Raw genomic sequence first — 27,568 nt, 5'->3', positions numbered from 1 at the left:
TTAAAAGTCCACATAATACTCTGACTTTTAGAGTTTATAATATTAAGCTACGACGACTGAAAATGATTATGACAAATAATAGCTAAAATATCTTTCCACAATTATTTAACTTGATCTCCTTTAAAAAACCAACGTGACGTTCTGCAATCACCATACCTTCTTTTGAAACACCTTTTCGACGTCCACGCTTACGTCTAGCGCCTGGCAGGTGGTTTCTGAAAGAGAAAATAAAAGCAACACTACGCTTTTGGCCTCTCACCACAGTTTGGACTGCCACTTCTGTATTGAAGAAAATGTTCGAGAATAGGTGGCGGTGCACTAACTGAGGGTTTATTTGCTTTATTCAAAAAAGTAACTTTTAAGACAACGAAACAAGTAAATTCGATATAAAATGTGATTGATCTACTACGTGTCAGAAGCATGCCTCAGCAAAACTCACTAAATAGTGAACTCATTCACCTCACTCACCCTCACCAATCATGCGTGAGGTGAGGCCTAAGCGAGTTCATAAGCCTCGAAAACTCGCGAATCTGAAGTTGAGTGAGCGGCGTGACTTCGGTGAGTTTATGAATTCGATGAGTTCATGAGTTTAGCGAGTTCATGAGTTTAGTAAGTTCATAGTTTCAGTGAGTTCATGAGTTCACGAGTTCGGTAAGGGGCGTGAGTTTATGAGGTCGGTGAACGCACACTCTAAAAAAAAAGGTGTCGATTTAACTCTTTTTGGAGTGTAACTGGCTTGTCACAGAATCCACTCTTTTAAAGAGTAACTATAACTCTTCGGAGGCAAGTGTATGTTTAACTCTTCCATACAAGTGTTCATTTAACTCTTCTATAGAGAGTCACGCCAATACCTTTGAGAGAGTCAGGGCTACTCTTTTGATGTGTAAGTGTAAGTGTTACCTTCACTCCTTTGTGTAGAGTAACTATAACTCCATGAGAAGTGGTGCCTAAACTCTTTGATGAGAGTAAATTTCACTTTTTTGTGTAGAGTGACTATAACTCTATCAGAAGTGTTGCCAAAACTCCTTGTTGACGAGTGAAGGATACTCTCCAGGAAGAGTTACCTCCATTCCTTCGTGTAGGGTAACTACAACTCTATTACAATGTTGCCTGAACTCTGTATTCAAGAGTTACGCGTACTCGCCAGGAAGAGCTACCCTCACTCCATCGTGTAGAGTAGCCACAACTCTATTAGAAGTGTTGCCTAAACTCTGTATGCAAGAGTTAAACATGCTCTCCGGGAAGAGTTGAATCCACTCGTTTGTGGAGAGTAATGACAACTCCATTAGAAGTGTTGCCTGAACTCTATATTTAAGAGTTAAGCACGGTCTCCAGGAAGGGTAGTTTTAGCGTTATTGTGGAGTAAATACAACTCCATTTGAATTGTACCTTGAGTCCGTATTAAAGAGTTAACTCTGCTCTCTACCAAGAGTTAATGTCACATAGCAGCACACTTGAGCAGTTTGTATGACCCCTCCTTAGATAGTATACTTAACTCTTTAATACAGAGTTTAGGCAACACTTGAATGGGACTGTAATTACTCTACAGAAATAATTGTGTGCAGTAAGTACAGACCCATCTGATGTGTTGCCTAAACTCTGTATAAAAGAATTAGCACTCTCTTCAGGAAACCCTAAAATCTAAAAGCAGCTATGTAAATGTTCACAAGGAGATGGGTGCAAAGGAAATGTGGAACTGCAGCGGAAAAATGACAAAATATAAAGCATGAGCCTGCACAGAGGCTATAGGTTCTCATAAAAAGTCAGCACTGAAATAAAACAGTAGAATAGAGTTTAATAAACCAAAATTTTAATTTCAGCACATGGCAAAAAAGGCAAAACCGGCACACAAATTTCCTATGGCTAACAAGTTTTTTTTAACTTCGTGATCAAGTCTAAAGCCAAGACGGACTTTATTTGTACTTCAAACTAATGAAGTGCCCTATCACTACGAGTGACTGGCTTGTTTTTTGACGGTAAGAAATGTCGTCGACTCCGTGCGATGCAAGAACGAGCGCTGCACCAGCCCGTCACCTCAAAGGAGTGGTCCTCCAACACCACAGTTATGGCACTTGAGTCCTCTTCGTCAATTCTCGTCACCGGACAGGTCGATCGGCCGTGTCCCTCCTCCTGTGAAGAATGGATGCTTAAATGCAGAGTCAGCAATATTAAAAGAGAGGAAACAGCTCGCGAAGTGCTTTTAGTTAATACCAGTGCACTCATTTGCGAGACAATAGACCATTTTCGAAAATCCCAGGAGCCATTCATAGGATGCGCTCCAATAATTGGCTGGGGCTCGCTTTCTTGCCGATTGAATAAGGGTCCCAACCAAACACTAAGGCAGCACTGATTGCTAGCTCGCTCAGTCGCAAAAATCCAAAACCGTTCGTATCCCCTGCTATGAACACATAAGAGAAAGATAACCACATCCCTCGCTCTCTCTCTCTATTTGTTTCCTTTGTATGCAACAGCAGCCATAAGCGGTTGCATTCATTTATGGTATCCTCAAGTTTGCACCGCATCAGAAAAAGGGGGCAAGGAGAGGGGGCAGTTCTCTCCCCCTTCTCCCTGACTTTTGGAACAATTATAACAGGCAATATGGGAGTGAGGGACAGAGTTTAGCTCCCTTGCACATCACCCCTCCACCTTCCAAACTGTATTTATTTATTTATTTATTTATTGAGGTTACCTGCATCGCCTTGGAGGCATTATTGCAGGGAGAGGTTTACAAAGAACAGTTCAGCTGAAAGCACAGATGGAAACACATTTCCGTTAAGCATGTTCCATTCTAATGCAGTTCGAACAAAATATGATTTACAACAAGAGCTAATGGTTGCAACCTTGTATTGGTGGTCCACTCTTTCCGACACGTAGAAAGGACATCGAATGTAATTTTCTTTACTGATGCAAGTTTTATCATTATAAAGACAGTAGAAAAATTTTAGTCTTAGATTTTTTCGTCTGTACGACAGCGGCTGCCAGTGTAACTGTTGCTTTATGGCCGTGACGCTCGCTTTGAACCTATAAATATTTGAGACAAATCTAGCACCGCGATTTTGCACTCGTTCTAATTCATCCGATAGATGTGTAGCAAATCAGCTGGCCTCTGCCCATAGCGGTGCAAGACATAGCTTTATTATATAGACACTAGACTGAGGGGTAGGACGAATGCAATTTCTTAACGTTTGCATTTGTCCAAGTGGCATACAATATGTTAGGAACATTTTTATAGATAAATTAGTGTAAACAACGTATTGCGTTTCAGTGCTGACTGCCATCATATTATAGTTTATTTCACAACTTCAGAAAGGAAGCTAACGAATGCAAGTAACATCTAAGTTTGGGGAGACCAATCATTACATATTGTAACTACAGCTCTACAAGGGGATAATTCGCCATAAAGTACCATTGAACCTTAATAAAAAAAAGTTGCACCTACTAAAATTCACGAATTCTAAACAAAACAAAACAAGAAGAAAAAGAAATTTAAAAGTAAGCCATACCAAGAACATACAAATTAAGATTGGCGAGTATTAAAATAACTGATAAATATGCTACATGTCAAAACAGAACATGCATCGCGGCGAGCTCAAGTTCTACCACAACCGACACTACAAGAAAGTCAGCGAGCTGCTCATGTGTGCCAATTCATCGTGCTGCTGCGCAATAGATGTGGGCTCAATGTTTTTTATTGCATGCGGATGAACTGGTTGCACCACTCTGAATGCAGGGGCAGGCACACGCATTGAAAGGTCGAATTTAGAGCTCTTTTTTTTTCCACATAGTAGAAAGGTTAATCTATAAGTTGCTTAGCCCTACTCTGGCAGCATCACAGCGTCTCTCAATCCTTCATCTAAACTTAAAACATGTTTATTGCAACCTCGACATTTAAGTTCACACCTATGTTTCTACGTTGATTTGAAAGAAAAAAATAAACAGCTTTAAGGAATTGCGGTGTTTGCGGCGCAGAAATATGTAGTTATAAATGTACGCATATTGGGGGGGGGGGGGGGGGGGGGGGGGGGAAGGGGGGCCCTCTATATTATTTATTTATTCATTTATTTATTTATTTATTCAAGTTCCCTTAAAGGCCCTCGTTGAGGGCATTACATAAGGGGGGGTACATAACACGAGAGTAGAAAACAGTAACAACGACATATGCGGATACATGGGGTGCTGCAAAACAACGTGGCATCGCCACGAGCAACGGCAATACACAAATTAGACTAGTTATAAATCAAATCGCTGGCCTCCCCTTCAGCTCACCAGTGTCAAATGTACTTTTAAATTATCAGTCCAATAAATACCCTGTTATACAAACAAAATATGACAGTTCAACGGAACATGATGCTTGAATCAATAAATCACTCACGTAAAAAAAAAAAACTTGTCGAGTAAAGACGATTACTGGCAAATACGCTCGCATAGCGCAGTGACATAGCTGACACTCCACAACCACCCGACTAGCTGAATCTTGGCAAAGAAGGACTACTGAACGCCCCGTGCAATTCGGCTTTGGACATACTGGGAGGACTTTAATACAGCACACATCTACCTTCAAGAAGACAGCCATATTTTAACAGAAAAAATTAACCAAATGACTTCAAACACGAAAATACCCAATCAGAACGTCTCTCACAGACTATTGGAATAAAAAGCATTTACAAATAACGCTGTACAGGACCTTTCAGGCCGATCGCTGTGGACTACAAGCGGGACTCGTCGGAGACTCCCGGCCCAGAGTTAGACACGGTTCAAACGAATCGGATCATGACAAAACGTGTACACATGTCTCTGATGGTCAAGAAGAAGGAGAGGATCCTCTCATTGTCACTCACGTGCAAAAGAAAGTGGTCCGTCGTGTCTTCGGTCCGTCGAAGCTGGTGGTGACATGTATGGCCACAACAAAGGAAGATCACCGGTGTGTAGGCGCTGCCGAGAGAATATCCAAGGTCTTGACATTCCGCATGTTGAAGATCGCACTTGGCAATAAACCATCGTTCTTACCGGTTCCAGTTGGGGAAGCGTGGATAAAGGAGATGCCGAGCCGGTTCACCCGATAAAAAAAAATAATAATAAATGTCCGCTAAGCAATCAAATGAACCTAAACAACTTAAGAAACTGACACCACGGTGTCCTGATATAAGCATGTTCATCTTGCCATTCTTGAAAAGAGCTATCTCTGCCGGAAAAAAAACTCCATAAATTGCGAAGCGCCTCTGCCCCTTTCCAGTTCGCGGATGCGCGTGTTGGACATTAGGGAGTTTTCGTAGACCGCGTTGCCCCCTCCGCTAAGCGTTCCGCAACGAAGAAGTTGTTACTGCTCCTGCGCGCCGATAGCCTTGACTATGGAGTTCCCGCTATCGTAGCGGGTTGCGGAGGGCCTTGCGGGACGGCGAAAACGATATACGAAAACTCCCTATTGAGGGGACCGTCCCCACCGTCGTCCAGTCCCTACCTTATCGTTAGGCCTTGGTTCACGCGACTCCACTTTGTGTGAGTGTGTGTGTGTGTGCGCGCGCTTCGCGGGCTGGACTCCGTCACTCCTAAGCTGAAAGTGAAGAGGAAGCTAAGGTGTTCGGTGAGCCAATCGTACATTTGGCTTTAATCACATGATCACGCTCCCTCCCGTAACCACGCGCAGAGAGTGGCGCACGCGATAACTGGCATGGTGGGCTCGCCGGTCTTCCGACACTGTCAGCTAGGTATCAAGGGAGCCCTCCTCCTTCAAGGACGCGGACGCCGAGTCCCCTAGGCTCACAAGAGATTTGGAGGGATTAGTGATGGTGGGTGGGGAAAACGGGAGGGAAATTATTTTCTCAGCACCTTCTCTTGCCCTTTTCGAGGGAGAGATAGAGCTCTTGCTCCCTACGAGGGACCTTCGTAAGCAACCCGTTTCGAGGCCATCGGCGCGCCCCTCCACTACGCTCGTCCCTCTCTCGAATTCGTCGGTTTGTCTCAGCTGGTATTTGCTATCCGGGTAACCAAAAAAACAATATAGTAGAGATTGCTTACACATGATAACTCTAGAACAAGGGGACAAAAAGGAATTGACAGACACGAGCACTGAACTCAGCTTGAAGCCTCATGTCAAAATAAAAAAAAGATAATGATAAATCAAATGTTTCCCAACGAAAAGAAAAGGGGTGATATAAATTGCAAGAAGATTGTCGGCCACTTGGCGTTCCCTCAGAGCACCAGTGAAGCTAACTAGCTAATGCCTCAAAATAAACAAAACAGGAGAGCATGCGCTCAAAGAGACATGCACACAAACATGAGGAATGCGCCACATCGGTAGTCTAAAATATCAACGACATGTGGGCGATCGTACGGGTGTAGTATTATAGCCCCACGTGCAGAATCCTTGTACACGCTCGAACCGCCGTTGTTTCATGTCATAACCTAATATCTTCAGGGTCTACAAATGACGGCATGATTACCTTCCACGCGCTCGCGTGCACACTAGCTGTCTCTTAATTAAAAGCAGAATGCTCCGCCGTCACAGTGAGGACCAGGCCACATGATCTGGGAATTCGCGTCATGCGCTTCTGATAAAACTAGCCCTTTGAAGGCAGGGCAAAAGGGCGGGTGCCAGTCGTGGGGCATTTGATATCGGGTGCTTTCGTGCACCACCCGATCGCACATAGGGCATGAACTTTCTGTAAAGCGGTCTTCTTTAGGGAACTTGGCAGTCCACTGTGATAAATGTTCGTACGACCCTTTGCTGGATAAAACACAGATTCCGGGCAAGTAGGAACATAAAACAGAGGGGGAAAATTTCGAGGCGTTCAAAATCAGTGTAAAGGACGATGACAGTTGCATCAGTGCGTCGTCGCTCGTTTCATCAAATAAGAAATTCAGATTCATTTGTCTTGAGGTATAATAAAGTGTGTATCAGTGGCGTAGCCAGGGAATTTTTTTCATGGGTGTTTTTCTTTGCTTAAGCTGTTTGAAAGACACAAAGAAAAGAAGAGACTGGAAAAAGAAACTGCCCAAACACAATTTTGTTTGCTATTTTCCTTTTTCTTAGATGACAAAAGTCCAACCTTCTTTTCCACCATCTCGTTCATCCAGTATTTAAAAAAAGGAGAATTTAATGTTAAACGACGAAAGAGCGCAGTCAGAAAATATTATAATTGACTTCGAGCAAAAAAGTCTAAACAGGCTCACAAAAAATTACGGTGCGTGCACTTCAATGCGGAACACTCGGGTATCCAATGACTGAAAACTATGGAAAAGTGCCAGAGAATAGCGAAGTTTAGAATACGATTAAACACAAAAACTGCAATGCGCAGAGGGGTAATGAGTGAAGTGAATAGTGAAGCGTCACGCTCATTGCTCCTGCGCGGATCACATTTTTTCAGAAAATATTGTTGTATAGTCATGTTTTAGGCTATTTACGTTCTTCGTTGTTGTTTTACGAGAAAGTGTGAGAAAAATACCAGTTTCTATCATTTTTGTGGGGTCTAAACATTTAGTAGAAGCCGCCGTCGGTCGATTGGAAGAAGTGAGGCCTGGTTCACACTTACAGCTAATGCGCTGTTGCCGAACGGAATTGGCCGCGGCAATGCACAGGGGACGCTACGCCCGGCGGCCGAATTCTTGCAGATTCGCCCCCCGATGCGCAAGTGTGAACCAGGCCTGAGAGTACCCTTTCGGTGCTGATTTGCATATTTCGGTGAATGTTCAAAAGCGCAGCCCCTATTAGCGGCGAGATATTTTGGTGACGCCCTCGTATACGGTTTCCTCTCGTGACGTCATTACCTTACGGACAACAAGTTCGACGGTGTTTATAATTAGCATGGTGGAAGCTATTGCGCTCTGAAACCAACACTACCAACACCGTCAAAATTGAAGTTCTTTCATTACTCTTATTTCTGTCGATGAGAAAACCTTTGCTGACTTCATAGTCACCATTCGGCCAATCGTAGAAGGCCGACCACAGCGACGCTTTTGATCGCACACGTCGCCATCTTTCTGCCCTTGAAAAAACAAGTGTGATCGCGCAGGCACGCGCAACCAAAGCACTACCGAAGCCAGCGAGCTCGCGTTGAAGGCGGAGCGTCTGGTCTCAGCTTGGAACGGAGTAGCAAACGCCCCTGGGACGTTGAAGCCCTCAGGTGCTTCAACGTCCCAGTATTTGGAGTCTAGAAAACAAACGTTCCGATTCAGCACTGCTAACGAGCATGGTGGCCAGGATTGGCAGCAGGCGGGTTACATCACGATACAAAGCCTCTGGGCAAATGCAAGTTGCCTGTACCGCCGAGACGCGCTACGCGGTGCGGTGCCTCCACATCTGTGTCAAAACCAGTACTTCCCCTGCGCGGATCACATTTTTTCAGAAAATATCGTGGTATAGTCATGTTTTAGGCTATTTCCGTTTAAGTTTAAGAAAAAAATACTAGTTTCTATCATTTAGTGGGGTCTAAACATTTAGTGGAAGCCGCCGTCGGTCGATAGAAAGAAGTGAGAGTACCCTTTCGGTGCCGATTTGCATATTTCAGTGAATGTTCAAAAGCGCAGCCCCTATTAGAGGCGAGATGTTTTGGTGGCGCCCTCCTATGGTTTCCTCTCGTGACGTTATTACCTTACGAACAGCAAGCTCGACGGTGTTTATAATTAGCATGGTGGAAGCTATTGCGCTAAGCAGGCGGGTAAAGCTAAGCAGGCGGGTTACATTAGGATACAAAGCCTCTAGGCAAATGCTAGTTGCCTGTACCGCCAAGACGCGCTACGCGGTGCGGTCCCTCCACATCTGTGTCAAAACCAGTACTTCCCCAGGAAGTGTATTTAACAAAACGAATGCTCCGCACAGGCCGCCGATTTGATCGAAGTCGAGGCTTGCGACATAGAGACCGACGTCGTTGGCCACAACATCGCACTCGCCTAGGGCGGACGATGCTGCCTGACGAGAATGTGCCGACTCTAGCTGTTGGAGACGGTGATGACACGCTTGAAGTTGTAGGTCAATAATCATTCTTAAAAAAAAGAAGAAAAAAAAAAGAACGTCAAGAACGGCTTGGCTTTTGAACTCATTTTTAAAAAAGTTCCACGACTCACGTGCTCAACGCAAGCATGTAAACATTACCCACTTCGGCGATTAAAGAAGTCAACTAGATACGCTTTGAAACCAAGTGATTATGAGCATTACAAATATGCTTCAACAGTGCATATGCTGTCGCTTTTCTCTGTTGCTTTTTTTCTTTTTTTTTTTTTTTTTTTAACGATGGGGATGTTTGTGTGTGTGTGTTTTTTGCATTTTTGTGCCATATTGAAGCTAAATAAGCGCAGGCGAGTGAACCCTAAAAAAAAAAAACGAAGCAAAAAAACAAAAAAACAAAAAAAAACGCTAAGCTGTTTGTTATTTTGTCGTCCGGTTTTCTCCGCATTGTAGGGTTCGTAAAGTCAAATCATTGCTATTTTGGAATTTTGTTGTGCTGCCCTGAAATTGTCGTCGAGTCCTTGACACTCATAGGGTAGGGGAACTTTAGTTAAGCCGCCTGCCTTCCCCGAAGCGAGGCCAGCGTCTTTCGAGGTCAGGATTTCGCGGCTTTTATGACGTCGGGAGCTAAGCCATTCGCACCTGCGAGCCTGAAGAAAGGCTTCGGTTACAAACGTGGCCGAGTTTGGAGGGGGCTGTTCGAAGAGCCGGAGCCGGAGATGTGTTTTTCACGCAGTCCACGGACAGCCTCGTCTTTTTCGTTTTGCTTCGGTATGTTGTGGGCATACACCGCCCCTCGCCGTAGTGGATTGTCGAAACGAAACACACACACAAAAAATACTGACATTGGAAAAGCGGAAGGGGTAAAGGGGGACAACCATGAAACTTCGGCGGTGTTCCGACCCTTCACCACCCAACACCCCGTCCCCTGGCTACGCCGCTGGTGTGCAAATATGTTCGTGTTTTCCAAATAAAATTGAGCTGCCGGTAGCCGCTCTGAGTTTGCACTACTACTTCTTGCAGTTAGGTTGTTTGTTTTTTCTGGCGCTTCTAAGTATACGTTTGTTGCAGCTGACGTCACTTCCGGCTAAACTGTAGGTCAAAACCAACATTGTCGTCTACTATCAGTGCCTTGTCACCATGTTGGAGGCAAAAAATGTTCTTCTCCTGACACGAAGTGCAGTTCATAAACCCCTAGTTAGGGTACGAAGCTTTTCTATCAAGATCATAAGTCTACATAATAATCTAAAGCGAAAGTCCCATGCGTTTGGCCGCGACGCGAGGGCGATGCATAGACGCGGACATCGGCGGCCTCATTTGGTGGTCCCTATAAGCTCGTATCGCTGGCGACGCATATGCACAAAGGAGCAGCAAAAAACCACCTTAAATTCTGCACTTTTTTTTTAATTAGCAGAAAAAACATTTGAATTGCGCGTTGACAAAATTAAGTAAAGGTAGGCTGTATCAACTCACTTATTAAAATATCCTTGCCTATCTTCCCCCCCCCCCCCCCCAAAAAAAAAAGAAGCGGCTAGGGAAAAAAAAAAAAAACCTTCCCCGGAAAAAGAAAAACACAACAACAAAAATCTGCGCCGAGCAGCGTTGAAAATGCGCCGACCCCATAGCGGCGCCATCTGTTGACAGCCCGTGATATCGCGAGGAGAAACTAACTCTAGCTACAGTTACTCTAGAGTTCGAGTGAGGGTTAAGGGAGAGTATCATCGAAAGAAGCGGTCGCGAAAGAGTAACTTGGATGAAGATAGGGTTAAAGGAGGGTAACTTAGGGCAGTTACTCTCCCTTGACACCTTTTTTTTTTTTTAGAGTGCACTGCGCAAGCTGACATGAGTGGATAACAGCAAAGTGTCATCTGCGTATTGAAAAACTGAGCATCTTGATGTTAATTTAGCGAGATCGTTGACGTAGATATTAAACAACAGGGGGGACAAAGCTGACCCTTGCGGTACACCTGACTTGAGAAATACCTTAGAACTTTTTTCGTTGCAAACCATTACCTGCTGCGATCTGTCTGTCAAAAAGTTTTGAAGCAACAAAAAGAAAGGACCTCGAAATCCGTAGTTGTAAAGTTTGTTTAAGAGTATTTGGTGGCTGATGGAATCAAATGCTTTGGATACGTCGAGAAAATGGGCACATGTAAATTGATTATTGTCGAACGACGTGTGCAAGATATCAGACATGTCCTCAAGTAAGAATTGAGTGCTGCGGCCGGCAATAAAACCGTATTGGTTGGGCGATATAAGGTTGTATTTATCGAGAAAGTCGTTCATCGATTTTAAAATATGTTTCTCCAGAACCAACGCCACACACGGAAGAATAGAAATGGGACGATAGTTTTTTACATCGTCGCGTGCGCCATTCTTATAAAGGGGCCTTACGATTGCGCTTTTAAAATTTAGGGGGAAAACTAAAGTGAGAATGATTCCATTTAGTATGTGGAGAATAACATTTTTTAAAACGTGAAAATTGCGCCGCAAATCGCTCAGTTTTATATTATCGACGCCAGGGGTTTTGTGAGGCCGGAAGCTAAATAGCAGCGTACGTAGATCTTTTTCCGTCATGTTTGGGAGATAGGCACTGTTTAAACAAGATTTTTCCTTGATTGTCTGCCGTAATTTGTCCATGGCAAGATACACCGGAAACGGAAGCAAAGGAGTGATTGAAACTATTCGCCACAAGGGTCATATTTGAGTGAAAGTTTTTCTTAATAACTTCGTCAATGGTGCGTCGTGTATTGCCACCTTTCACTTCATTGACCAGGGACTAAGTTTTTGCGGTATCACAACGCGCGTCAACGAACTTACTGTGGTAGTGCTTTCGCTTTGCAGAGCGTATGAAAGCAGTTACGCGGTTTCTTTGGCTTATGTATTGTAGTTTTACTTGCGGATTGTTAGGTGACCGGCGGAGACGTGCCCATAGGATATCTTTTAGTTTAATGGCTGAGAGAACATCTGCTGTTAGCCAAACATGTTGCTGTCTTCGTTTCTTAGTCGTAATGACTTTCGTACTCTGTTCTGTGCAATAGTCGAACGCGTCAAGTAACTCCGAGTAAGCAGTTTGACTGTCGCTAGTGCTTATTAAGCCATTCCAATCGTATGATGGAATTAATCTGTCAAACGTGTGACTGTCAGTGATTTTAATCTGCCTTGGACGTTCCTTGTTTTGTTGTGATAGAATGCCGCCGTTTATTTGGCACGCCACAAAATAATGGTCGGCTAGCTTTTGTGAGATGACAGACACCCCAGAACTTCTGACGTTGATGTGATCGATGCAAGAAAAAACAAGTTTGTTGTTTAGAGATTCTTCCCTTGTGGGTGCTTGAATGAGAGGAGCGAGACCGTGGTTAGAAAGAAGTGTCAAATAGTCACAAACGCTCGATCTTGTGGAGTTCAGTATGTCAATGTTAAAATCCCCCACGAGACAAATTTTATCATTCGGGCCAATGTCAGTGAGGCTTACATTAAGCTCATCGAGGAATTTTAGGACGTTGCATGATGGAGGCCTGTACAATGCCACAAGGGATACAGAGATGTGGCTATTACAAATTTTTATACTTAAGTACTCAGCTTGTGTGAAAGATAACTTCAACTCAGTGCAATACCACTTGTCTTGAACGTAGATTGCTATGCCGCCTCCTCGACGTGAGTCACGTGTGTTAAAGAATGATTGATACCCAGACAATGTAAAGGGTCCCTGAGATATATTATGTACATTTATCTCAGTTAAGACAAAAACATCTACAATGTGCTTTATACCTTGAGTAATAACATGAAACTCGTCCCAGTATTTCCTGATGCTTCGAATATTAACATGTACAATTGTGAGGGTGCTGTTTCCTGATGGAAAAAAATTTATAAGTGAAGACAGATCGGAGAAGTGTTGGTAGTCGGCCATAAAAGTCAACTGGAAAGGTCAGAGATTAAAGCGGCCAATGATTAGACAATCTGATCGAGGTCTCCAGCTTTGGAGACTCGGATGGGAGTAAAGCCTTCCCCTTTCTTTGCAAAGATGGTGCCATTTTTGACCCACACAAAACTATAGCCTTTTTCTTTGCCTCTTGTCCTGGCTAGCCAGAAAAGCTCTTTGTTTGCTTTGGTGAGATTTTCATTAAAATATACTTTTTGTGAGCCATCTGCGGGAGAGAGCAAGCTTAGTCTCTTTCGGGCACTCATCCACTTTTGTTTGATGTCAGTAGAGGCAAACTGAACCGGAATAGGTGGGATGGATTCAGGCTTGCCATGGAGCCGGTGGACCTTATGTATCTCAGTATCCAGGTAACCTGGTATGTCAAGTTTTACTGCGATGGTCTTCACAATAGCACCTATGTCTTCGTTTGGGGAGCAAGGAATTCCATGGATTTCTATATTTGACTGCCGACTCTCCTGTTCTTTATCATTCAAGTTAGATTGTAGCTGCTGTATTGCCAGTGCCTGCTCAGACAGTGTCAACTGCAGCGAGGAGACCTCTGACCTCAGGAGCTTGACCTCGTTGTCTTTTGAGTTGACAAGAGCAAGAATAGAGTCATATTTTTTTGAGAAGAATGTAATGGAATCCTGTACTCCTCCCACTGTCTCTTTCAAGGCCTCAACTGTTGGTCTCATTAATAACAGGTCCTCAATGTTTGTAGGCAGATCACTAAGCCTGTCCACACTTTCTTTCAGATGATGCAGAAGGTCAAGTTTTTTGTTAACGGCATCGAGGTGAACCGAGATGGAGCTAGAGCCATCCTGAGATATTGACTCTGATTCGATGTCAGAGAAACTGGACTGTGATTTTGATTTTCTGCATTTTCTGCACACCCATTTCTTGCGTTTGTCCTTGCCCATTGTCTTGAAAGTACTCTCCGCAATGTGAGAGCACTGCTTGCCAAGATGGCATTGATCACGACATTCAGAACATGTCATGATTCTCAAGTCGGTAGGAAGAGGGCCAAGACAGGCACTACAATTAGGAGACATTATGGTTGGAGTACGACGTGAAATAATCCGGGATGGGAGGATGGCACGGGGTAAGTTAGAATGATTCAATAACAGATTTCGCAGTTCACAGACACCGTAGGGTAATACTGTGGCTATTAAACAAATTGAGATCAAAATAAATAGATCCAGGCTCACCGAAAAAAGAAAAGCGGCTGTTTTTGGCCTGCGGCGGGCCGTGAACGAGTATGGTACGCTCTGGCACAGGTCACCGAAGATACCGCGAAAACTGTAGCGCAGAGGCACCACAGTACCCTGTACTCTGAAACAGGGCACTAAGGACACCGTTAAAACTGTAGCTCACACACACCACAGCCCAGGGACATGGTGACACCGATGATCTTGTAGGGATATCAGAAGGAGACCTGGCGTAGCAGACACGCCACAGAATATGAAACTTGAAGGACACCGATGGTGATGGTTGAAACAACTGAGCGAAGGTCTCGCACTTTTTGCGTTGACGGAAGCACTTCATTAGCCCAGTGGTCGAGGGATAAGCATGGTGGTGACCGGTACCACTTTGGCGATGTCAGATTAAGACGACCAAGAGCCACACATGAGGGCCTCACCTTGGACTGGTGAACAAATCGTTGCCTTGGACACCACTCCGTAAGCGAAATAAAAATCGTCGGTCTTAATTATCTGGTTATAAATCATCAGAGCGATGAAAACGAACGTTTGCCCCTCTGACTTTTTCTTCTTCTGTAATAATAATAATAATAATAATAATAATAATAATATTAATAATAATAATAATAATAATAAATTTATTTGTACATTATGGGTGTAGTGATGAAGCAAGGCCGGTTCGTCAAAGCCTTCAAGCGCTTGTGTGACTGAACCATGGTAGCACTGGTGACAAAATATTCTAAAAAAAAAAACGAAAAGAAAACAGTGGAGGATTTTAGCAAAATGACGTCAGTTGTCACGATAAAAAAAGAACAATCACAAAAACTGAAAGTCACACTGGAGTCACGTGAAAGTCACACGAATGTCACATGAAAGTCACAGGAAGGTTACACCCACAAGCCGAAAGCTTTTGTCATGGACGCGTGTGTTATTAAAAAAAAATAAAAAAAAAATATTTTAAGATGCAGAACAGCATCGACAATTCAATTAGCTTCGAAAGTAAGAATAAAATGGCTGAGGGGAAAAAAAAACGCTTATTAACCCAGAATGAAACTACGCCACTTCCCCCCCCCCCCCCCTTTCCCTCCTCTTTCTCGCGATAGACAAAAATTATTTATGTATCTTTTTCATTCCAATATACATGGCGTAGAGCTTTTTTAAGTTTCTTTTTGGACGTGATGTCTGAAAAATGAGGCGGGAGAGAGTTAAATATATGCGGAACATAAAATGAACGAATGTTTTACCATACCGAGTGTAGCAACTGGGAACAAGGTATCGTGAAACCTTGCGCAACTGCCGTGAGACCGGGTGATGCGTTTTAAATTCAGCATTCCAGTTGTGATTGAGTACCACTGTTTCCAAGAACAAAGATCGAAAATCGGGCATTAAAAGCATTTGAAAAAAATTTAAATTGGAGGCCGTAAGATTATACCATACATTTCTTAGAATTCCCTTCAAGATGCTGTTCACCTTTGTTTGCCACAAGTTCGAGCATTGGCCAAAAATAGTTATACCATAGCGTAATTTGCTGCAAGCTAAAGAATAGGCAATATGCTTGCGAACACCAAGAGGCATAAATGTTTTGATATGATAAAGCAAACAGGAAACACTCCTTAGTTGTGAACATATTTTTGTAAGATGAGAGTTCCATGATAGGTCTGAATCAGAGTATTCCAAGGTATTTTACGGTGTCTGAATAAGGAATTTGATCACAATGGCAGAGGATACATTCTGATGTGTGTAAGAAAAAAGGAACATTTAAATAAATAACTTTTAGAGGATTGTGAAAGCAGACGAGTTTCGTCTTAGAGATGTTTATATCAAGTAGATTGCGATTAAACCATTCCATTAGTTGATTTGAAGGACGTTGGAGCATCTCTATTGATTTTGGATAAGAGAGGTGACGCGTAAGTAACAAAGTGTCATCAGCGTACTGGTATAGAATGCAGTCGGAAACAGCAGTGCACATATCATTGACATAGATATTGAACAATAGTGGTGAAAGGATAGACCCTTGTGGGACCCCAGATTTCAAAAATATTTTAGAGCTATGCACGCCGTTCACCGAAACCATTTGTGAGTGGTCAGATAAGAAGCTCTCTAATATCAACAAGAAAGGACCACGGAAACCTATAGCTGAAAGCTTTTTGAGTAAAATGGAGTGACCAACTGTATCAAATGCCTTTGATACGTCAAGAAAGCACGCGCATGTACATAAGTTGTGTTCAAAGCCATAATTTATGTCGTCCGAAAGAGCATCCAGGAGAGGTTGTGTGCCTCGGCCGGCAATAAAGCCATACTGATTTGGAGACATTAAGTTGTGTTTGTCTATAAAGGAAGACATGGTGATAAAAATAAATTTCTCTAATATTTTAGCTAGACATGGCAAAATGGAAATAGGCCGATAGTTTTCAACCTTACTACGACATCCTCCCTTCAAGATAGGTGTAACAACCGCGATTTTTAGATCATCAGGTATACAACCGGTTTCAATTATAGTGTTCAATAATAATAATAATAATAATAATAATAATAATAATAACATTATTAAAAATATTTAACAATATTTATAATCAATCAAACAATCAATCAATCAATGTTTATTAAAGTGTCCAGGAACAACCAATCGGTCTTAGTGCTGGCACACTAAAAAAATGAGCAAAAACACACACATACAAACACGCATACACACGAGTGCAGAAGGAGAACGTAGTTCTCCAGTCTGAGAATAAAAATATTAACAAGTATGAAAATCACTCAGATCAACAAGGGAAATCAAAAGCACAAAATAGAGACATCACCAGGTGTGGGAGCAAAAAGTAAATACTACATCAACGCTTCAACTGATCAGCCCTTTTCCTACAAGAGGAAGATTTGAACAGCATTTCCGAACTTGCTTCCGCATGAGTTAAAAACATCAATTGTGTCAGAGTAGCGATTATAACACTCCGCCGATCTTTGGATCGGGTTTAAGTGGCTAAAATGTCGAGCTATATAAAAAGATGATTGGAGCTGTGTAGGCACACGTGGAACTCTGAGTCTCACCTCGGACAGAAGGCTGGGAGAGTTAATCGAGCCGTGCAGGGTCTTAAACAAAAACAACAAATCTGCCTTCACCCGACGCTGCTGTAGACTCAACAAATTGACAAGTTGCGAGTTACACACACCGTTCAGACGAGGATCACCTTTCTCAAGGTAACGATATTTAAATATAGAAATAAATTTGTTTTGGACTCGCTCGACAGATAAACTGTTAGTTTTTGAAATGCTGTTCCAAACAACCGAGGCGTACTCTAGCTGGGATCTAACTAAGGAACAATACAGCGTAAAAAAAGCGGGCGGGCTTTTGAACTCCTTCGCTATGCGAGAGACGGCACCTAACCTGCGCAAGGCCGATTGAACCACTTTGATAACGTGAGTGTCAAATCTCAGGGATGAATCAAAGACAACTCCAAGGTCCCTCAGTTCACTTACACGTGACAGCAGTTCGCCATGATAACTATATGAAAAGAATACATCATGGGTCTTGTGAGAATATGTCATTATTTTTGTTTTAGAATGATTCAAAAGGAGGTCATTTTCTAAACACCAGCGACCGAAGGAATATGCGTCATTCTGAAGCGCGATGCAATCCTCTAAGGTCGATATTTTTTTGTAAAGTTTTATATCATCAGTGTACTGCAAAAATGAAGAATTTAATATAATTCGAGAGACATCATTTACAAAACAGGATAACTGGGCGAGTTGGTATGGATTCATAATGGAACAGCGCGAATTTTTGCAAGGACAGAGGAACGAACTGGACAGGACGAGCGCTGACTAACAACTGAAAGGTTTATTCTCAAGTAACGGCGTACAGGACTGCGCCTGTACGCCGTTACTTGAAAAAGCCGTTGTTTTGTATAAACACAGGGACCAAAAAGCTCGAGAGATTGTTGAAGCTCATAGAATAAAAAAGGAGGGGTCAGCCTGCGTGAGTCAGGCTTCCTTGAATTTGCTGGACAATGAGGTCGAATTTTTAGATCGGGGATGACGCACATAACATTGTGTAACTGATAGCACCCAATTTTGTGAGGCGCATGCGCATTTCCATCGTGATTAGAGAGTCGTGTTGTCGTATGTTTTTCTTCGTGGTTTCCTGAGAATAAACCTTTTAGTTTTTAGTCAGCGCTCGTCCTGTCCAGTTCCTTCCTCTGTCCTTGCAAAAATTCGCGCTGTTCCATTATGAATCATTTACAAAAATATTAAAAAGGAGGGGGCCTAAGACAGATCCCTGGGGCACTCCAGAGCTTGCCTTGTGCAAGGACGAGGTAGTATTGTTGACGCGGACGTAGGCTTGCCTATCAGACAAATAGCTTTTTAACAAGTTGTATACCGAACCACATACTCCGTACGAGGAAAGCTTGTATAAGAGAATGTTGTGGTTGACTACGTCGAATGCCTTACTCAGGTCGAAATAAAAAACGTCAAGCTAATTTCTATTGCAAACTACTTCAGAGGCAGCAGACATAAAAGATATGAGATTGGTGGATGTCGATCTGCCGGACATGAAACCATGCTGATTAGGAATGACCACACTACGAAACTTGAAGGAGGGTTTATGGATTACCATTTCAAAGAGTTTGGAAAAAGAAGAGAGAAGAGAAATCGGTCTGTAATTAAGAACATCTCCATTATTTCCAGATTTCAGGACCGGAACAACCAGTGCCAGTTTCCAGTCGTCAGGGAATATCCCTGACGTCAAGGAGTTATTGAAAATTGTGCACAGTATAGGCGCAAGTAATTCATGATAAGCCTTAACAATTGCAGCGGGTATCCCATCATGACCTGCAGACAATGTGGGTTTCATTTTCCTAATACATAGCCTAACACATTCCTCATCGACAACCACAGAATCTAATGAGTCACCAAAAACGTCAGAGTGAGGCCAAATAGTCGAGGAGCAGTTATTATTATTAATGTAAACTGACGCAAAGTGATCCGCAAACAACTCAGACATGCCCTTCGCACTGTTGCTATGCTGATTCAAGACGATTTCGGACTCAATATTCTTACCCAAGCGCGATTTAGCGTACCTCCAAAATTTCTTGGGATTTTTAACAAGATCTGATTCTACCGAGTCAGAATGCGCCTGGCGATCACGGTTTAAAATTTTCTTACATCGCTTTCTGGAAATTTTAAATTCAACTTCCCGCTTTGGAAGACCACTTTTCTTAAACCTCCTGTGCAAAAAATCTTTCCGTTTTAAAAGCGTTCTGAGTTCAAAAGAGAACCAGATAGGGAAGCGAGACTTTTTAGACGCTTTAAGAGGGATATATATGTCCATAGCTTTCTGAACAACAGTTGTGAGGAGATATACTAGGCCGTTGATATCAGACGACTCCAAGATAGAAGCCCAGTCAACACCCGAAAGATGGTGATACATTCCAGTGTAGTCCCCCGCTGAATACTTATATGATGTGTGTGGGGAAGGACCATTAGAGGGACTGAGGACCGCAGGATCAAAAACAGAAAGAACTGCATCCAGAGCAGGGTGATAGCTATCCTCAGGAGCCGTAGAAAGTTCACTTCGAGCCACACGTATACCATTCGTGTTTAAAAAGCATAAATCTAAAGCATTACCTTGATCGTTTAGAATGATATTAATAAATAAATAAATAAAACAATAATAATAAAACACTTTTTTTATGACACTTAATGGGTGAGCGCTCGGAGCGTCTGCTTTGAACTTGACAGACGCTGGCTAGAACAGCGCGCCAGCGATCTCTCCGCTTCGACGGATACGTAAAACCCTTATGTATCCGTATAGTTTTGTGCCTTTGAGGCACAAAATTATAGGATCAATAACGAAGCAGTGCCTAAGCAAGACGCGTAGCGCCAGTGTCAAGTTCTACGTGACGTGGCGCTTTCGGAAAGGGACTTCAAAAAAGTGAAAGCCGTTTACAACTCCCTGTAACGCAGAATTGGAGCGCAGCTTTTGAGGAGGAGGAGGGAAGGGTACTGAGGGGAGGGTAGACCCCTCCTCCTCCTTCTCCTCCTCCTTCTTCTCCCCTCATTCTTTAATATGCTCCCCGGGGGGATCACCTGACCTCGGGGGGAGGGGGTCATGTGACCTGGGGGGTCACGTGACTTCGGGGAGGGGGAGAGGTGGGTCACGTGACCTCGGGGAGGGGGCCACGTGACCTCGGAGGGTCACGTGACCTGGGGGGGTCACGTGACCTTTGGGGGCCACGTGGGGGTCACCTTGGGGGGTCACGTGACCTCGGGGTGACGTTGGGAGGGGTCACGTCACCTTGGCAGGGGTCGCGTGACCTTGGTAGGGGTCACGTGACCTTGGGGGTCACATGACCTGGGGGTCACGTGACCTTGGGGTGACCTTGGTTACGCCGACGGCGACGCCGACGCCGCTCAAGCCGGAACGGGCGCCTAAGAGCTGCGCTCTAAAACAAGCATGTCTTCCGTAGTGAAGTATGGGAAGCCGGGCCCGCGACAGGGCTGCCATTTGTCGCATATCAGGGAACCATCTGGTGGCGCCGCTTGCAACCGAGGCGAGGACAGGATTACCTGGCAGCGTACGACGCGCGAGGCGTCCACACAAGTATACAAGTGTTTTTTATCAAATATGAATTAAGACAAAAAGTCCGTAAAAGCTGCATAAATGCCGTATGTGAGTTATTAGGCCAGGCGTTTATTATGGTCAAGAGAGAATCCAACTAAAAGATGACTAATTAACGAAAATTCACTAACTCCTTTCCTAATTAGACATATTTAGGCAAATGTTTATATTGCAGAAATGAAGGCGATCAAAGTTGAAAGCCAGCCCAGTTTTCAAAAATCCTGAATTGAGCACGCAGTTGAAGTTATTCATTGTCAATGTTCGTTCTGGAAATATCTCGATACCAAAAAGAAGAAACGCGCGATGTCCGCCAGAAGGATAACCCTCATTTGACCCGGGAAGGACAATTCTCGTTTGACCTAGCCGCATCATAAACGAAAGCGGAAATACAAAATTTCTAATAAATCGAAAGATGCGTAGTGTCACATTGTAAAACAATTTAAACATTCGCACATAAAATAAAATTAAATAAAATGACCTAATCTAAACTTGCGAAAGCTCATTGAAGCCATTAGTTAGGTGGACTCAATTGCGAAAGTAGACTCCTGCGAAATAAGGGTAATGGAGGAGGCTAGCCGAAGCATGGGCATACTTATGAAACCCCAAGGCAAGGGTAAACAACCACAAAGAAATAGAAAAAGGGACAACGCAATGACGTTTCAAAACATGGCTGCCTCCAACACTCGGAAGCGTCTGAATATCAGCCTCTGTGACACAATTGCACGTCCCTTTAATGCGACCTTCAGTAAAACTCGCAAAAGCAGGCTCAAATATAAAGTTTCGGGCTAGAAACATTGTAATACACCGAGCAAGAGAATTGACGCAAACACGAAATCGTCGTTGATTTTATACTTTACTTATATAAGACATTGAAGGTCATCAACCTTCGCCACTCAAGTAGAAGTTACTAATGAGCCATGCCCAGTGCACGACACGTTTGAGGATGTATTGATACTTACAAAAATAAAACAATAAATATCGTCGATTGCTTCTAGGTGTTACCAGCATCGCGCTATGTCCGACCTTCATATCTCAGTGATCCTGGTTGCAATTACTTCTTGAGAACGGATATTAATTTCCGGCACAAGAATATTATCAAAACATTTACTTGTCAGCAGTACATGCGGTGGCAGATATGCTGCCGTACGGAATAGGATGCGAGGGCTGTAATATAAGATTACCAGAAGGGGCCTAAGGATGTTGATAAAAAAAAAAAAAAACTCTTTCGGGTATTTCCCTTTGCGGCGTTTACTATAAGAAGAGCTCGAGGCGGCGCGTCTTCTCGCAATTTCTCACGTTGCTGCGATTTGCTGCAATCACGATCAAGATTGTTCCAGCTTGATCAGGTGAGAATGTTCACATAGTTGTGGCCCAATACAGCATGTTTTTGTTTCTAAGTATAAGTACTTGAATAAGTTGTTCTAATCAAGGTAATTCGAGGTTATCCTATTTTGTGCTTGCTTCTTCTTTTGGGAAGGGCGATTCTGAATAATGTTTTTGGTCTGATATGAAGAACGTCTTACGAGTTTTGTTTGAAAGTTCCGAATACGTGGTATGTATTTGTAAATTTAATGGAAATGTTTAAGTTCCTATACCGGCTGTTTCAGCGAAAACTTACAAAATTTCCTACAATTAGTGTATTGGAGATAAAATATTAATTTTCTTAGGACCGTAATATTCGTGGTGTCGGACTTTAAAAAATTTAAGATACGTACTAATTTGTTCGCTAATGACTAATTAATTTTTTGATTAGTGAAAATAGACATATGCGTTCAATTAGGAACTTGCTGAGCGTCATCGAAAATCACTAAATGAGTAATTTGAAGGAAGAATTTGAGCAGGGAGTAGTAGTGCTCTAAAGTTACTACTGGTGGAGCAGATACAAGGCTGGCGGCTGCTGCGAAAAGGCGCCCGTGCAATTTTTCCGACTCTTCTCAGAGTCCCAGTCTTCTACATGCTCCACAAGTGGTAACTATGACGCACTACTACGCTTCACACGTGCTAAACGACATTCTGAAAATTACTAATTTAGTGGTTTTCGATGACGCTCATCAAGTTGTTATTTAAAACCATATGTCAAATATCTCTAATTAAAAGTTCGTTTGTAATTTTTGCTTAACTAGTTAACTAATAAGTAAGTATCACACGTTTTCTGACGTCCATCGCTACGAATAACGCATACCCGAAACAAACATATTTTACCTAGAATACACACATTTAAGGATTTTTTGTCAGTCTTCGCTGAAACATCCGATATATTGTTTGTTTGATAAGAAGATAAGACAAGGAAAGATCTGCCAGTCACTATTGTGTCACTTTGAAGAGGATCTTTTTCCAGGTCCTTCTTACTAGCCTACGGCTACAATAGTTTCTTTGCTCCAACTATTTATTTTTATACTGGATAAAAAAGCAGAAAAGACACCTTTATTTATCCCCAATGGACCTTACATTGGTTGCCCCTTATGACGAAAACCTTTCACACTTCAGAAAATTACACACACAAAAAAAAACATAATGTTTTAAATGTTCGGAAAATATGATTTATTATATTCCTTGTTTTATATCAATAAAAATATTCTCTCGCAACCGAACCAGATTTGAACATTATATAACAGACAGAATAAAACCGTAACCATGTACTTATGTTTCGAGCTCATAGAAGCATGAACGCAACACAAATTCGAGCTCTTGTATTATCTTGCAGGTCGAAGTATCTCCTACATCATGCCTTGTATTGCTGCCTCATCTGCGGTACTCTTAATGCTTCCGTATGTGATACTTGGAAACATCATTGACAGTTCCAGAGGTATGTACAAACGCTTCCATATCTAGGGTTTTAATTTTTTTTGTGTGTTTATTGCATTGAACGCTAAAATCGTTGCTTGAGAAACGTTGGTACCACAATTGAAAGAAATGACTACTACTTTGAGTAGGACCGTGAAGATAAACTTCTAAGAACTACGTAGGGTCTTCAATTATTTACCATTTTGGCTTGGAGAGAAGTAGGAGCTGAATGGCATAATAATCTGGGGACTAAATATTGATGCCGACAATCATACTTAATTATTTTAGCGTCGGAAATCTAGACGCCACGGAAAATTTGTGAAACGCATATTCACTAAAAGAGTATTAGTGCAGTTTACAGCAGAACCCTGGGTATTAAGGATCACCTGCTGGAATTACAGCAAGGCAGATCAAAGCGAAACATTCTTGCCTCTAGCAACGTGAGCCGAAAATATGGTAGCGGATAGAAAATGCTCGAGGAGCGTATACCGAAAATAAAGGTTTAATCGACAAACTTGTGCCAGAAACAAAAGAAAGAACGCGCGTCGAGAAAGCGGCGTCAGCGCTCGTCTTATCAACTGCAATCGGTACCTCGAGTATTAGGCATAGAATGGTCGGGAGAGAACTAGGGCGAGACTGACATGGCAAGATCCTACTGGCCTCCTTATCTTTTACCCTCAGCGTACAAGTGGAACTCGAATCCTCTAGAGGTGAGGAGAAGCGTTCCACCTCGGTCATGCACGCGACAGTATGTGGCACACAAATTCAATTATTTCCAAGTAAATTATGTTTCACTGGGAACAATGTGCTAGATTGGCTCAACGTAGAGAGTGAGTGAAATTCTGGATAAAGTGCTATATATAAAATGCCTCGATGTCTACAATAAGGCCTAGATATTTTTGAAGGCTCATATCTTGGCGGAATTACTCGAATACCGTTCTAGTGAAGAAGAGAAGTGTGGTTCTTCCAGGCACGATACGTATAGAAATAGTGTAATTATGTGCATTTAGAAAAAAAAAGCAAAAGTATTTTGAAGAAACTTTGTACGGTAGGTGATAATTTGGGGCTGGATATTGACAGCTTCGAATTTCGAAGGGCAGAACAGGTCACGATTTTGTCTAAAAGAGATTATTGAGAGTCGTTATGTATGTAGAATATTTATTTTCAAATTTATAACTAGGTTTACTTACGTTTGGCAGCTGCAGAAATAATAAAAAAACGAAAACAAACGTGATCGCGGAATAGTAGAGCGTGTTGAATCATAAACTCTCCCCGACCGAATTGTTTAATTTAAAACGTGCTTTGGAGTGTTAGTTTCAATTAACGCAAATTCTTATAACGCAGATAATTGTAACTCCCAGTAGTGTCGTACAAAATTAACCAGTATCAAAATGCGTGGAAGTGTTTGGTTTTGAACTTGAGTACTTGCGGTTGTGAATCCGGTGGCGAACGAACTGGCGCTGGAAGCCCAAGAGAGAAAAGCGAGCTCGAAATGTTTTCTCAAGGCACAAGCACGATAAGATAGTGAGCAAAAAGCAAACAGTAAAAAATATGCGATAAATAAAAATAAAAAAGCAACGAGGCACGAAATAGCATGGTCAAAACTGGGGCATGCGACCGGAAGTGACGTAAACTTTGCACTCCACACCCTGTCGATCACTGGTTTTTGCAGAGCTTCCTTTTCACACATGCCACGCACGATGACGTTCACTATTTCGAGGCACAGAATGCGAACCACGTTCATCCGTGAAACATTACTGTAAGGTAACGAACAATACATACTGTGTTACCGCTGCCCGTGTCGCGAGAGCGCGGGAACGGGCGAATTCTTTTTAGTGTTTTTTATCTTAAATTCTTAAAGATTTAACTGCCAAAATTTGCTTAATCTGCTAAAATCAATAACACCTCTAACACCTCTGAACCATAGAAAGCAGACTTCATTCTTATATTTGAATTGCAGGTGACTGCGACACCCTGGACCGAGACTTGGAGTTGAAGCTAAACCAGCTTTTCAGTCTTCTTCCGAAAGCTTACAGCGATACTCAATTTGGCGGTACCAAGATTGGAAACGATCTGCTTACCATAGGCAACGCTACCATCACCCACCTGAATCGACTTGAACCGTCCAGCAAATACCAAGTCTTCTGCACAAAAGACGAGAGGAGAATCATTGCAAACCTTCGTTCCGATGTCCTTGAGATTTCCTATCCCTGGAAGGTCTGCTCTGGAGACCAAGGCCGTATTTCCACGGTGAGCCCGATGGTGGGCCTAGAAGTTGTATTTCTTGTCAGGGAGACAGACCAAGGTACAGCATTGATGGTATCGAGAGTGACGCCTTTATTACTGGAAGGGATCTTAGTGCATTTCTTTGGTGCAGGGATGTTACCGGCCGCAATCGTTAGTATGGCTGTTAACTTATTCCCGGGACCTTTCAGGTACTACTGGGTGATGGTCATGCCAGAGTTCGTAAAGAGAGCTCTTATGGATACCCTCGCTCAGATGCAGTAGGTTCTCATTGTAAGCCACCGAGAGCAGAAATATAGATATATGCTGCAAATTCTAAGATTAGTGGAAGTTTGAAACGTTGTACGTCCCCTCGCGAAACAGAGATTCCTATGTTGTATTCAAGGCTGTTTCTCTCATAAGGGGTAATTTCTTTTGTAATTGTTGGCGCGTGGATAAAGGCGTCATATATTAGAAGTTTTATACCCGGCTATGCAGCATTTGTCAAAATATATTTATTGAAACACTGGCTTTTTTGTCAAAATAAATTGATTTTTTTTGCTACAAGATTTTGTCGCACTGAGTTAATATACAATACTAAATATCTCATACACTACGACGAGGAATGTGTGGAATATTTGGAGAACATTGTTGTTGGAAATACTGCACAAAATCAATAACATATTTTCTGCTATTAGTGAAGCAAGAGACATTGTCTGAGTAAAAGAAAGGCCGGACTTAATTGGTACCACGGTCATCAGATGGGCAAATACACATTTAGAAAATTGTAATTTTCGTTTTCCAAATTTACGAAATGGCCCGTGACCGCAGGCGCAGGTTTAAGGGGTTTGTTTTACAGTGCGCCACCACTCATTGTCACCGAACTGATCGCTCCTGCAGCATCTAACCCTCCAAGGCCATCAGCTGGTGCGTGCTACGTGCAGGACAGAGCTCGCCTTTTTTAAATTCATGCTACACCCACGCGAAAACGCGAGCACGCCAGAACAAACCTGTCTTCTTATAACAGGGTCTCCACAACTACAACTACGTTTTCTTACGCGTCGGAGGTGCCCGTTAGTCTCCGACGCAAGCTGGCGTGCGTCGGGATACGCACGCCCAATCAGCCGCCTGAATATACCTTCGTGTAAGCCATCAAAACCTGCTCCTCGACCACGAGCAACAGTGTTAAGACTGTCCGTTGAGACGACTCCAGCCCCAAAGAAGGGGCTATGCGGAAAGGGCCATATTCACTGAAGAAGAAGATACAGCGTGAAATCAAAAATACATTCAGTTGCGATCGAGATTCAGGGCTGGCCGTAGTCCCTTCTCCTGCAGCCACTCAGTTCGTTTGCTTACTGAAAGTATTGATGCCAAAACGTGCCGCAATAAACTTCATAAAAAACAGTTCATAGAGGTGTGTTGGATTTCGATGATTCCGGTGAGGTTTGTGCTGGGTTTATACATATTTATAAATAAAGAAATGCGTTGTAGATCGAAGTTTACACCATGTGAAAGGGAGGATAACTTTGACCTGTGTTTGCTACACAGGAGAGGCAACAGATAAGGAAGCACATCTCGGTGTATGGATAAAAACGTATTACTTGCGGAGGGTGGAACACAAAGCAAGCACGAACTCGAACCTGAACCGTAACACGATCTGAAATTCTTTCAGGAGATAATGCTTGTCGATCACCATAACCGTAACGAAAGTAATAGATCTCACTTTGTTTTATTTATTCCACCTTGTAAGACTTCCCTCGCTTTTACCCGCCTCGGATATGACAAAACGGTGGTTTAACAGCACGTAGTCATTTATCATCTGTTATTGCCGACGCCCAGATCCAGAAAGCCTCACGCATACTTCGGCGCGGGCAATTTATCAG

At 42.8% G+C, this 27,568-nt stretch overlaps 1 protein-coding gene across 1 annotated transcript; it reads left to right on the top strand.

Moving 5' to 3' along the window:
* Nucleotides 1-21,956: 21,956 nt before the first annotated feature.
* LOC120848111 lies at nucleotides 21,957-26,254 on the top strand. Its single transcript, XM_040220047.1, has 3 exons — nucleotides 21,957-22,024; nucleotides 23,383-23,484; nucleotides 25,423-26,254. Exons 2-3 carry the CDS (start codon nucleotides 23,403-23,405, stop codon nucleotides 25,968-25,970), a joined length of 630 nt encoding a protein of 209 aa, XP_040075981.1. The 5' UTR covers nucleotides 21,957-22,024; nucleotides 23,383-23,402; the 3' UTR covers nucleotides 25,971-26,254.
* Nucleotides 26,255-27,568: the final 1,314 nt, after the last annotated feature.

The sequence above is a fragment of the Ixodes scapularis genome, unplaced genomic scaffold, assembly GCF_016920785.2.
Source record: "Ixodes scapularis isolate PalLabHiFi unplaced genomic scaffold, ASM1692078v2 PGA_scaffold10__122_contigs__length_95168666, whole genome shotgun sequence".
NCBI classification, from domain to species: Eukaryota; Metazoa; Arthropoda; class Arachnida; order Ixodida; family Ixodidae; genus Ixodes; species Ixodes scapularis.
The sequence above is the reverse complement of the archived record's forward strand: the minus strand, read 5'-3'. Positions and strand labels throughout refer to the sequence as shown.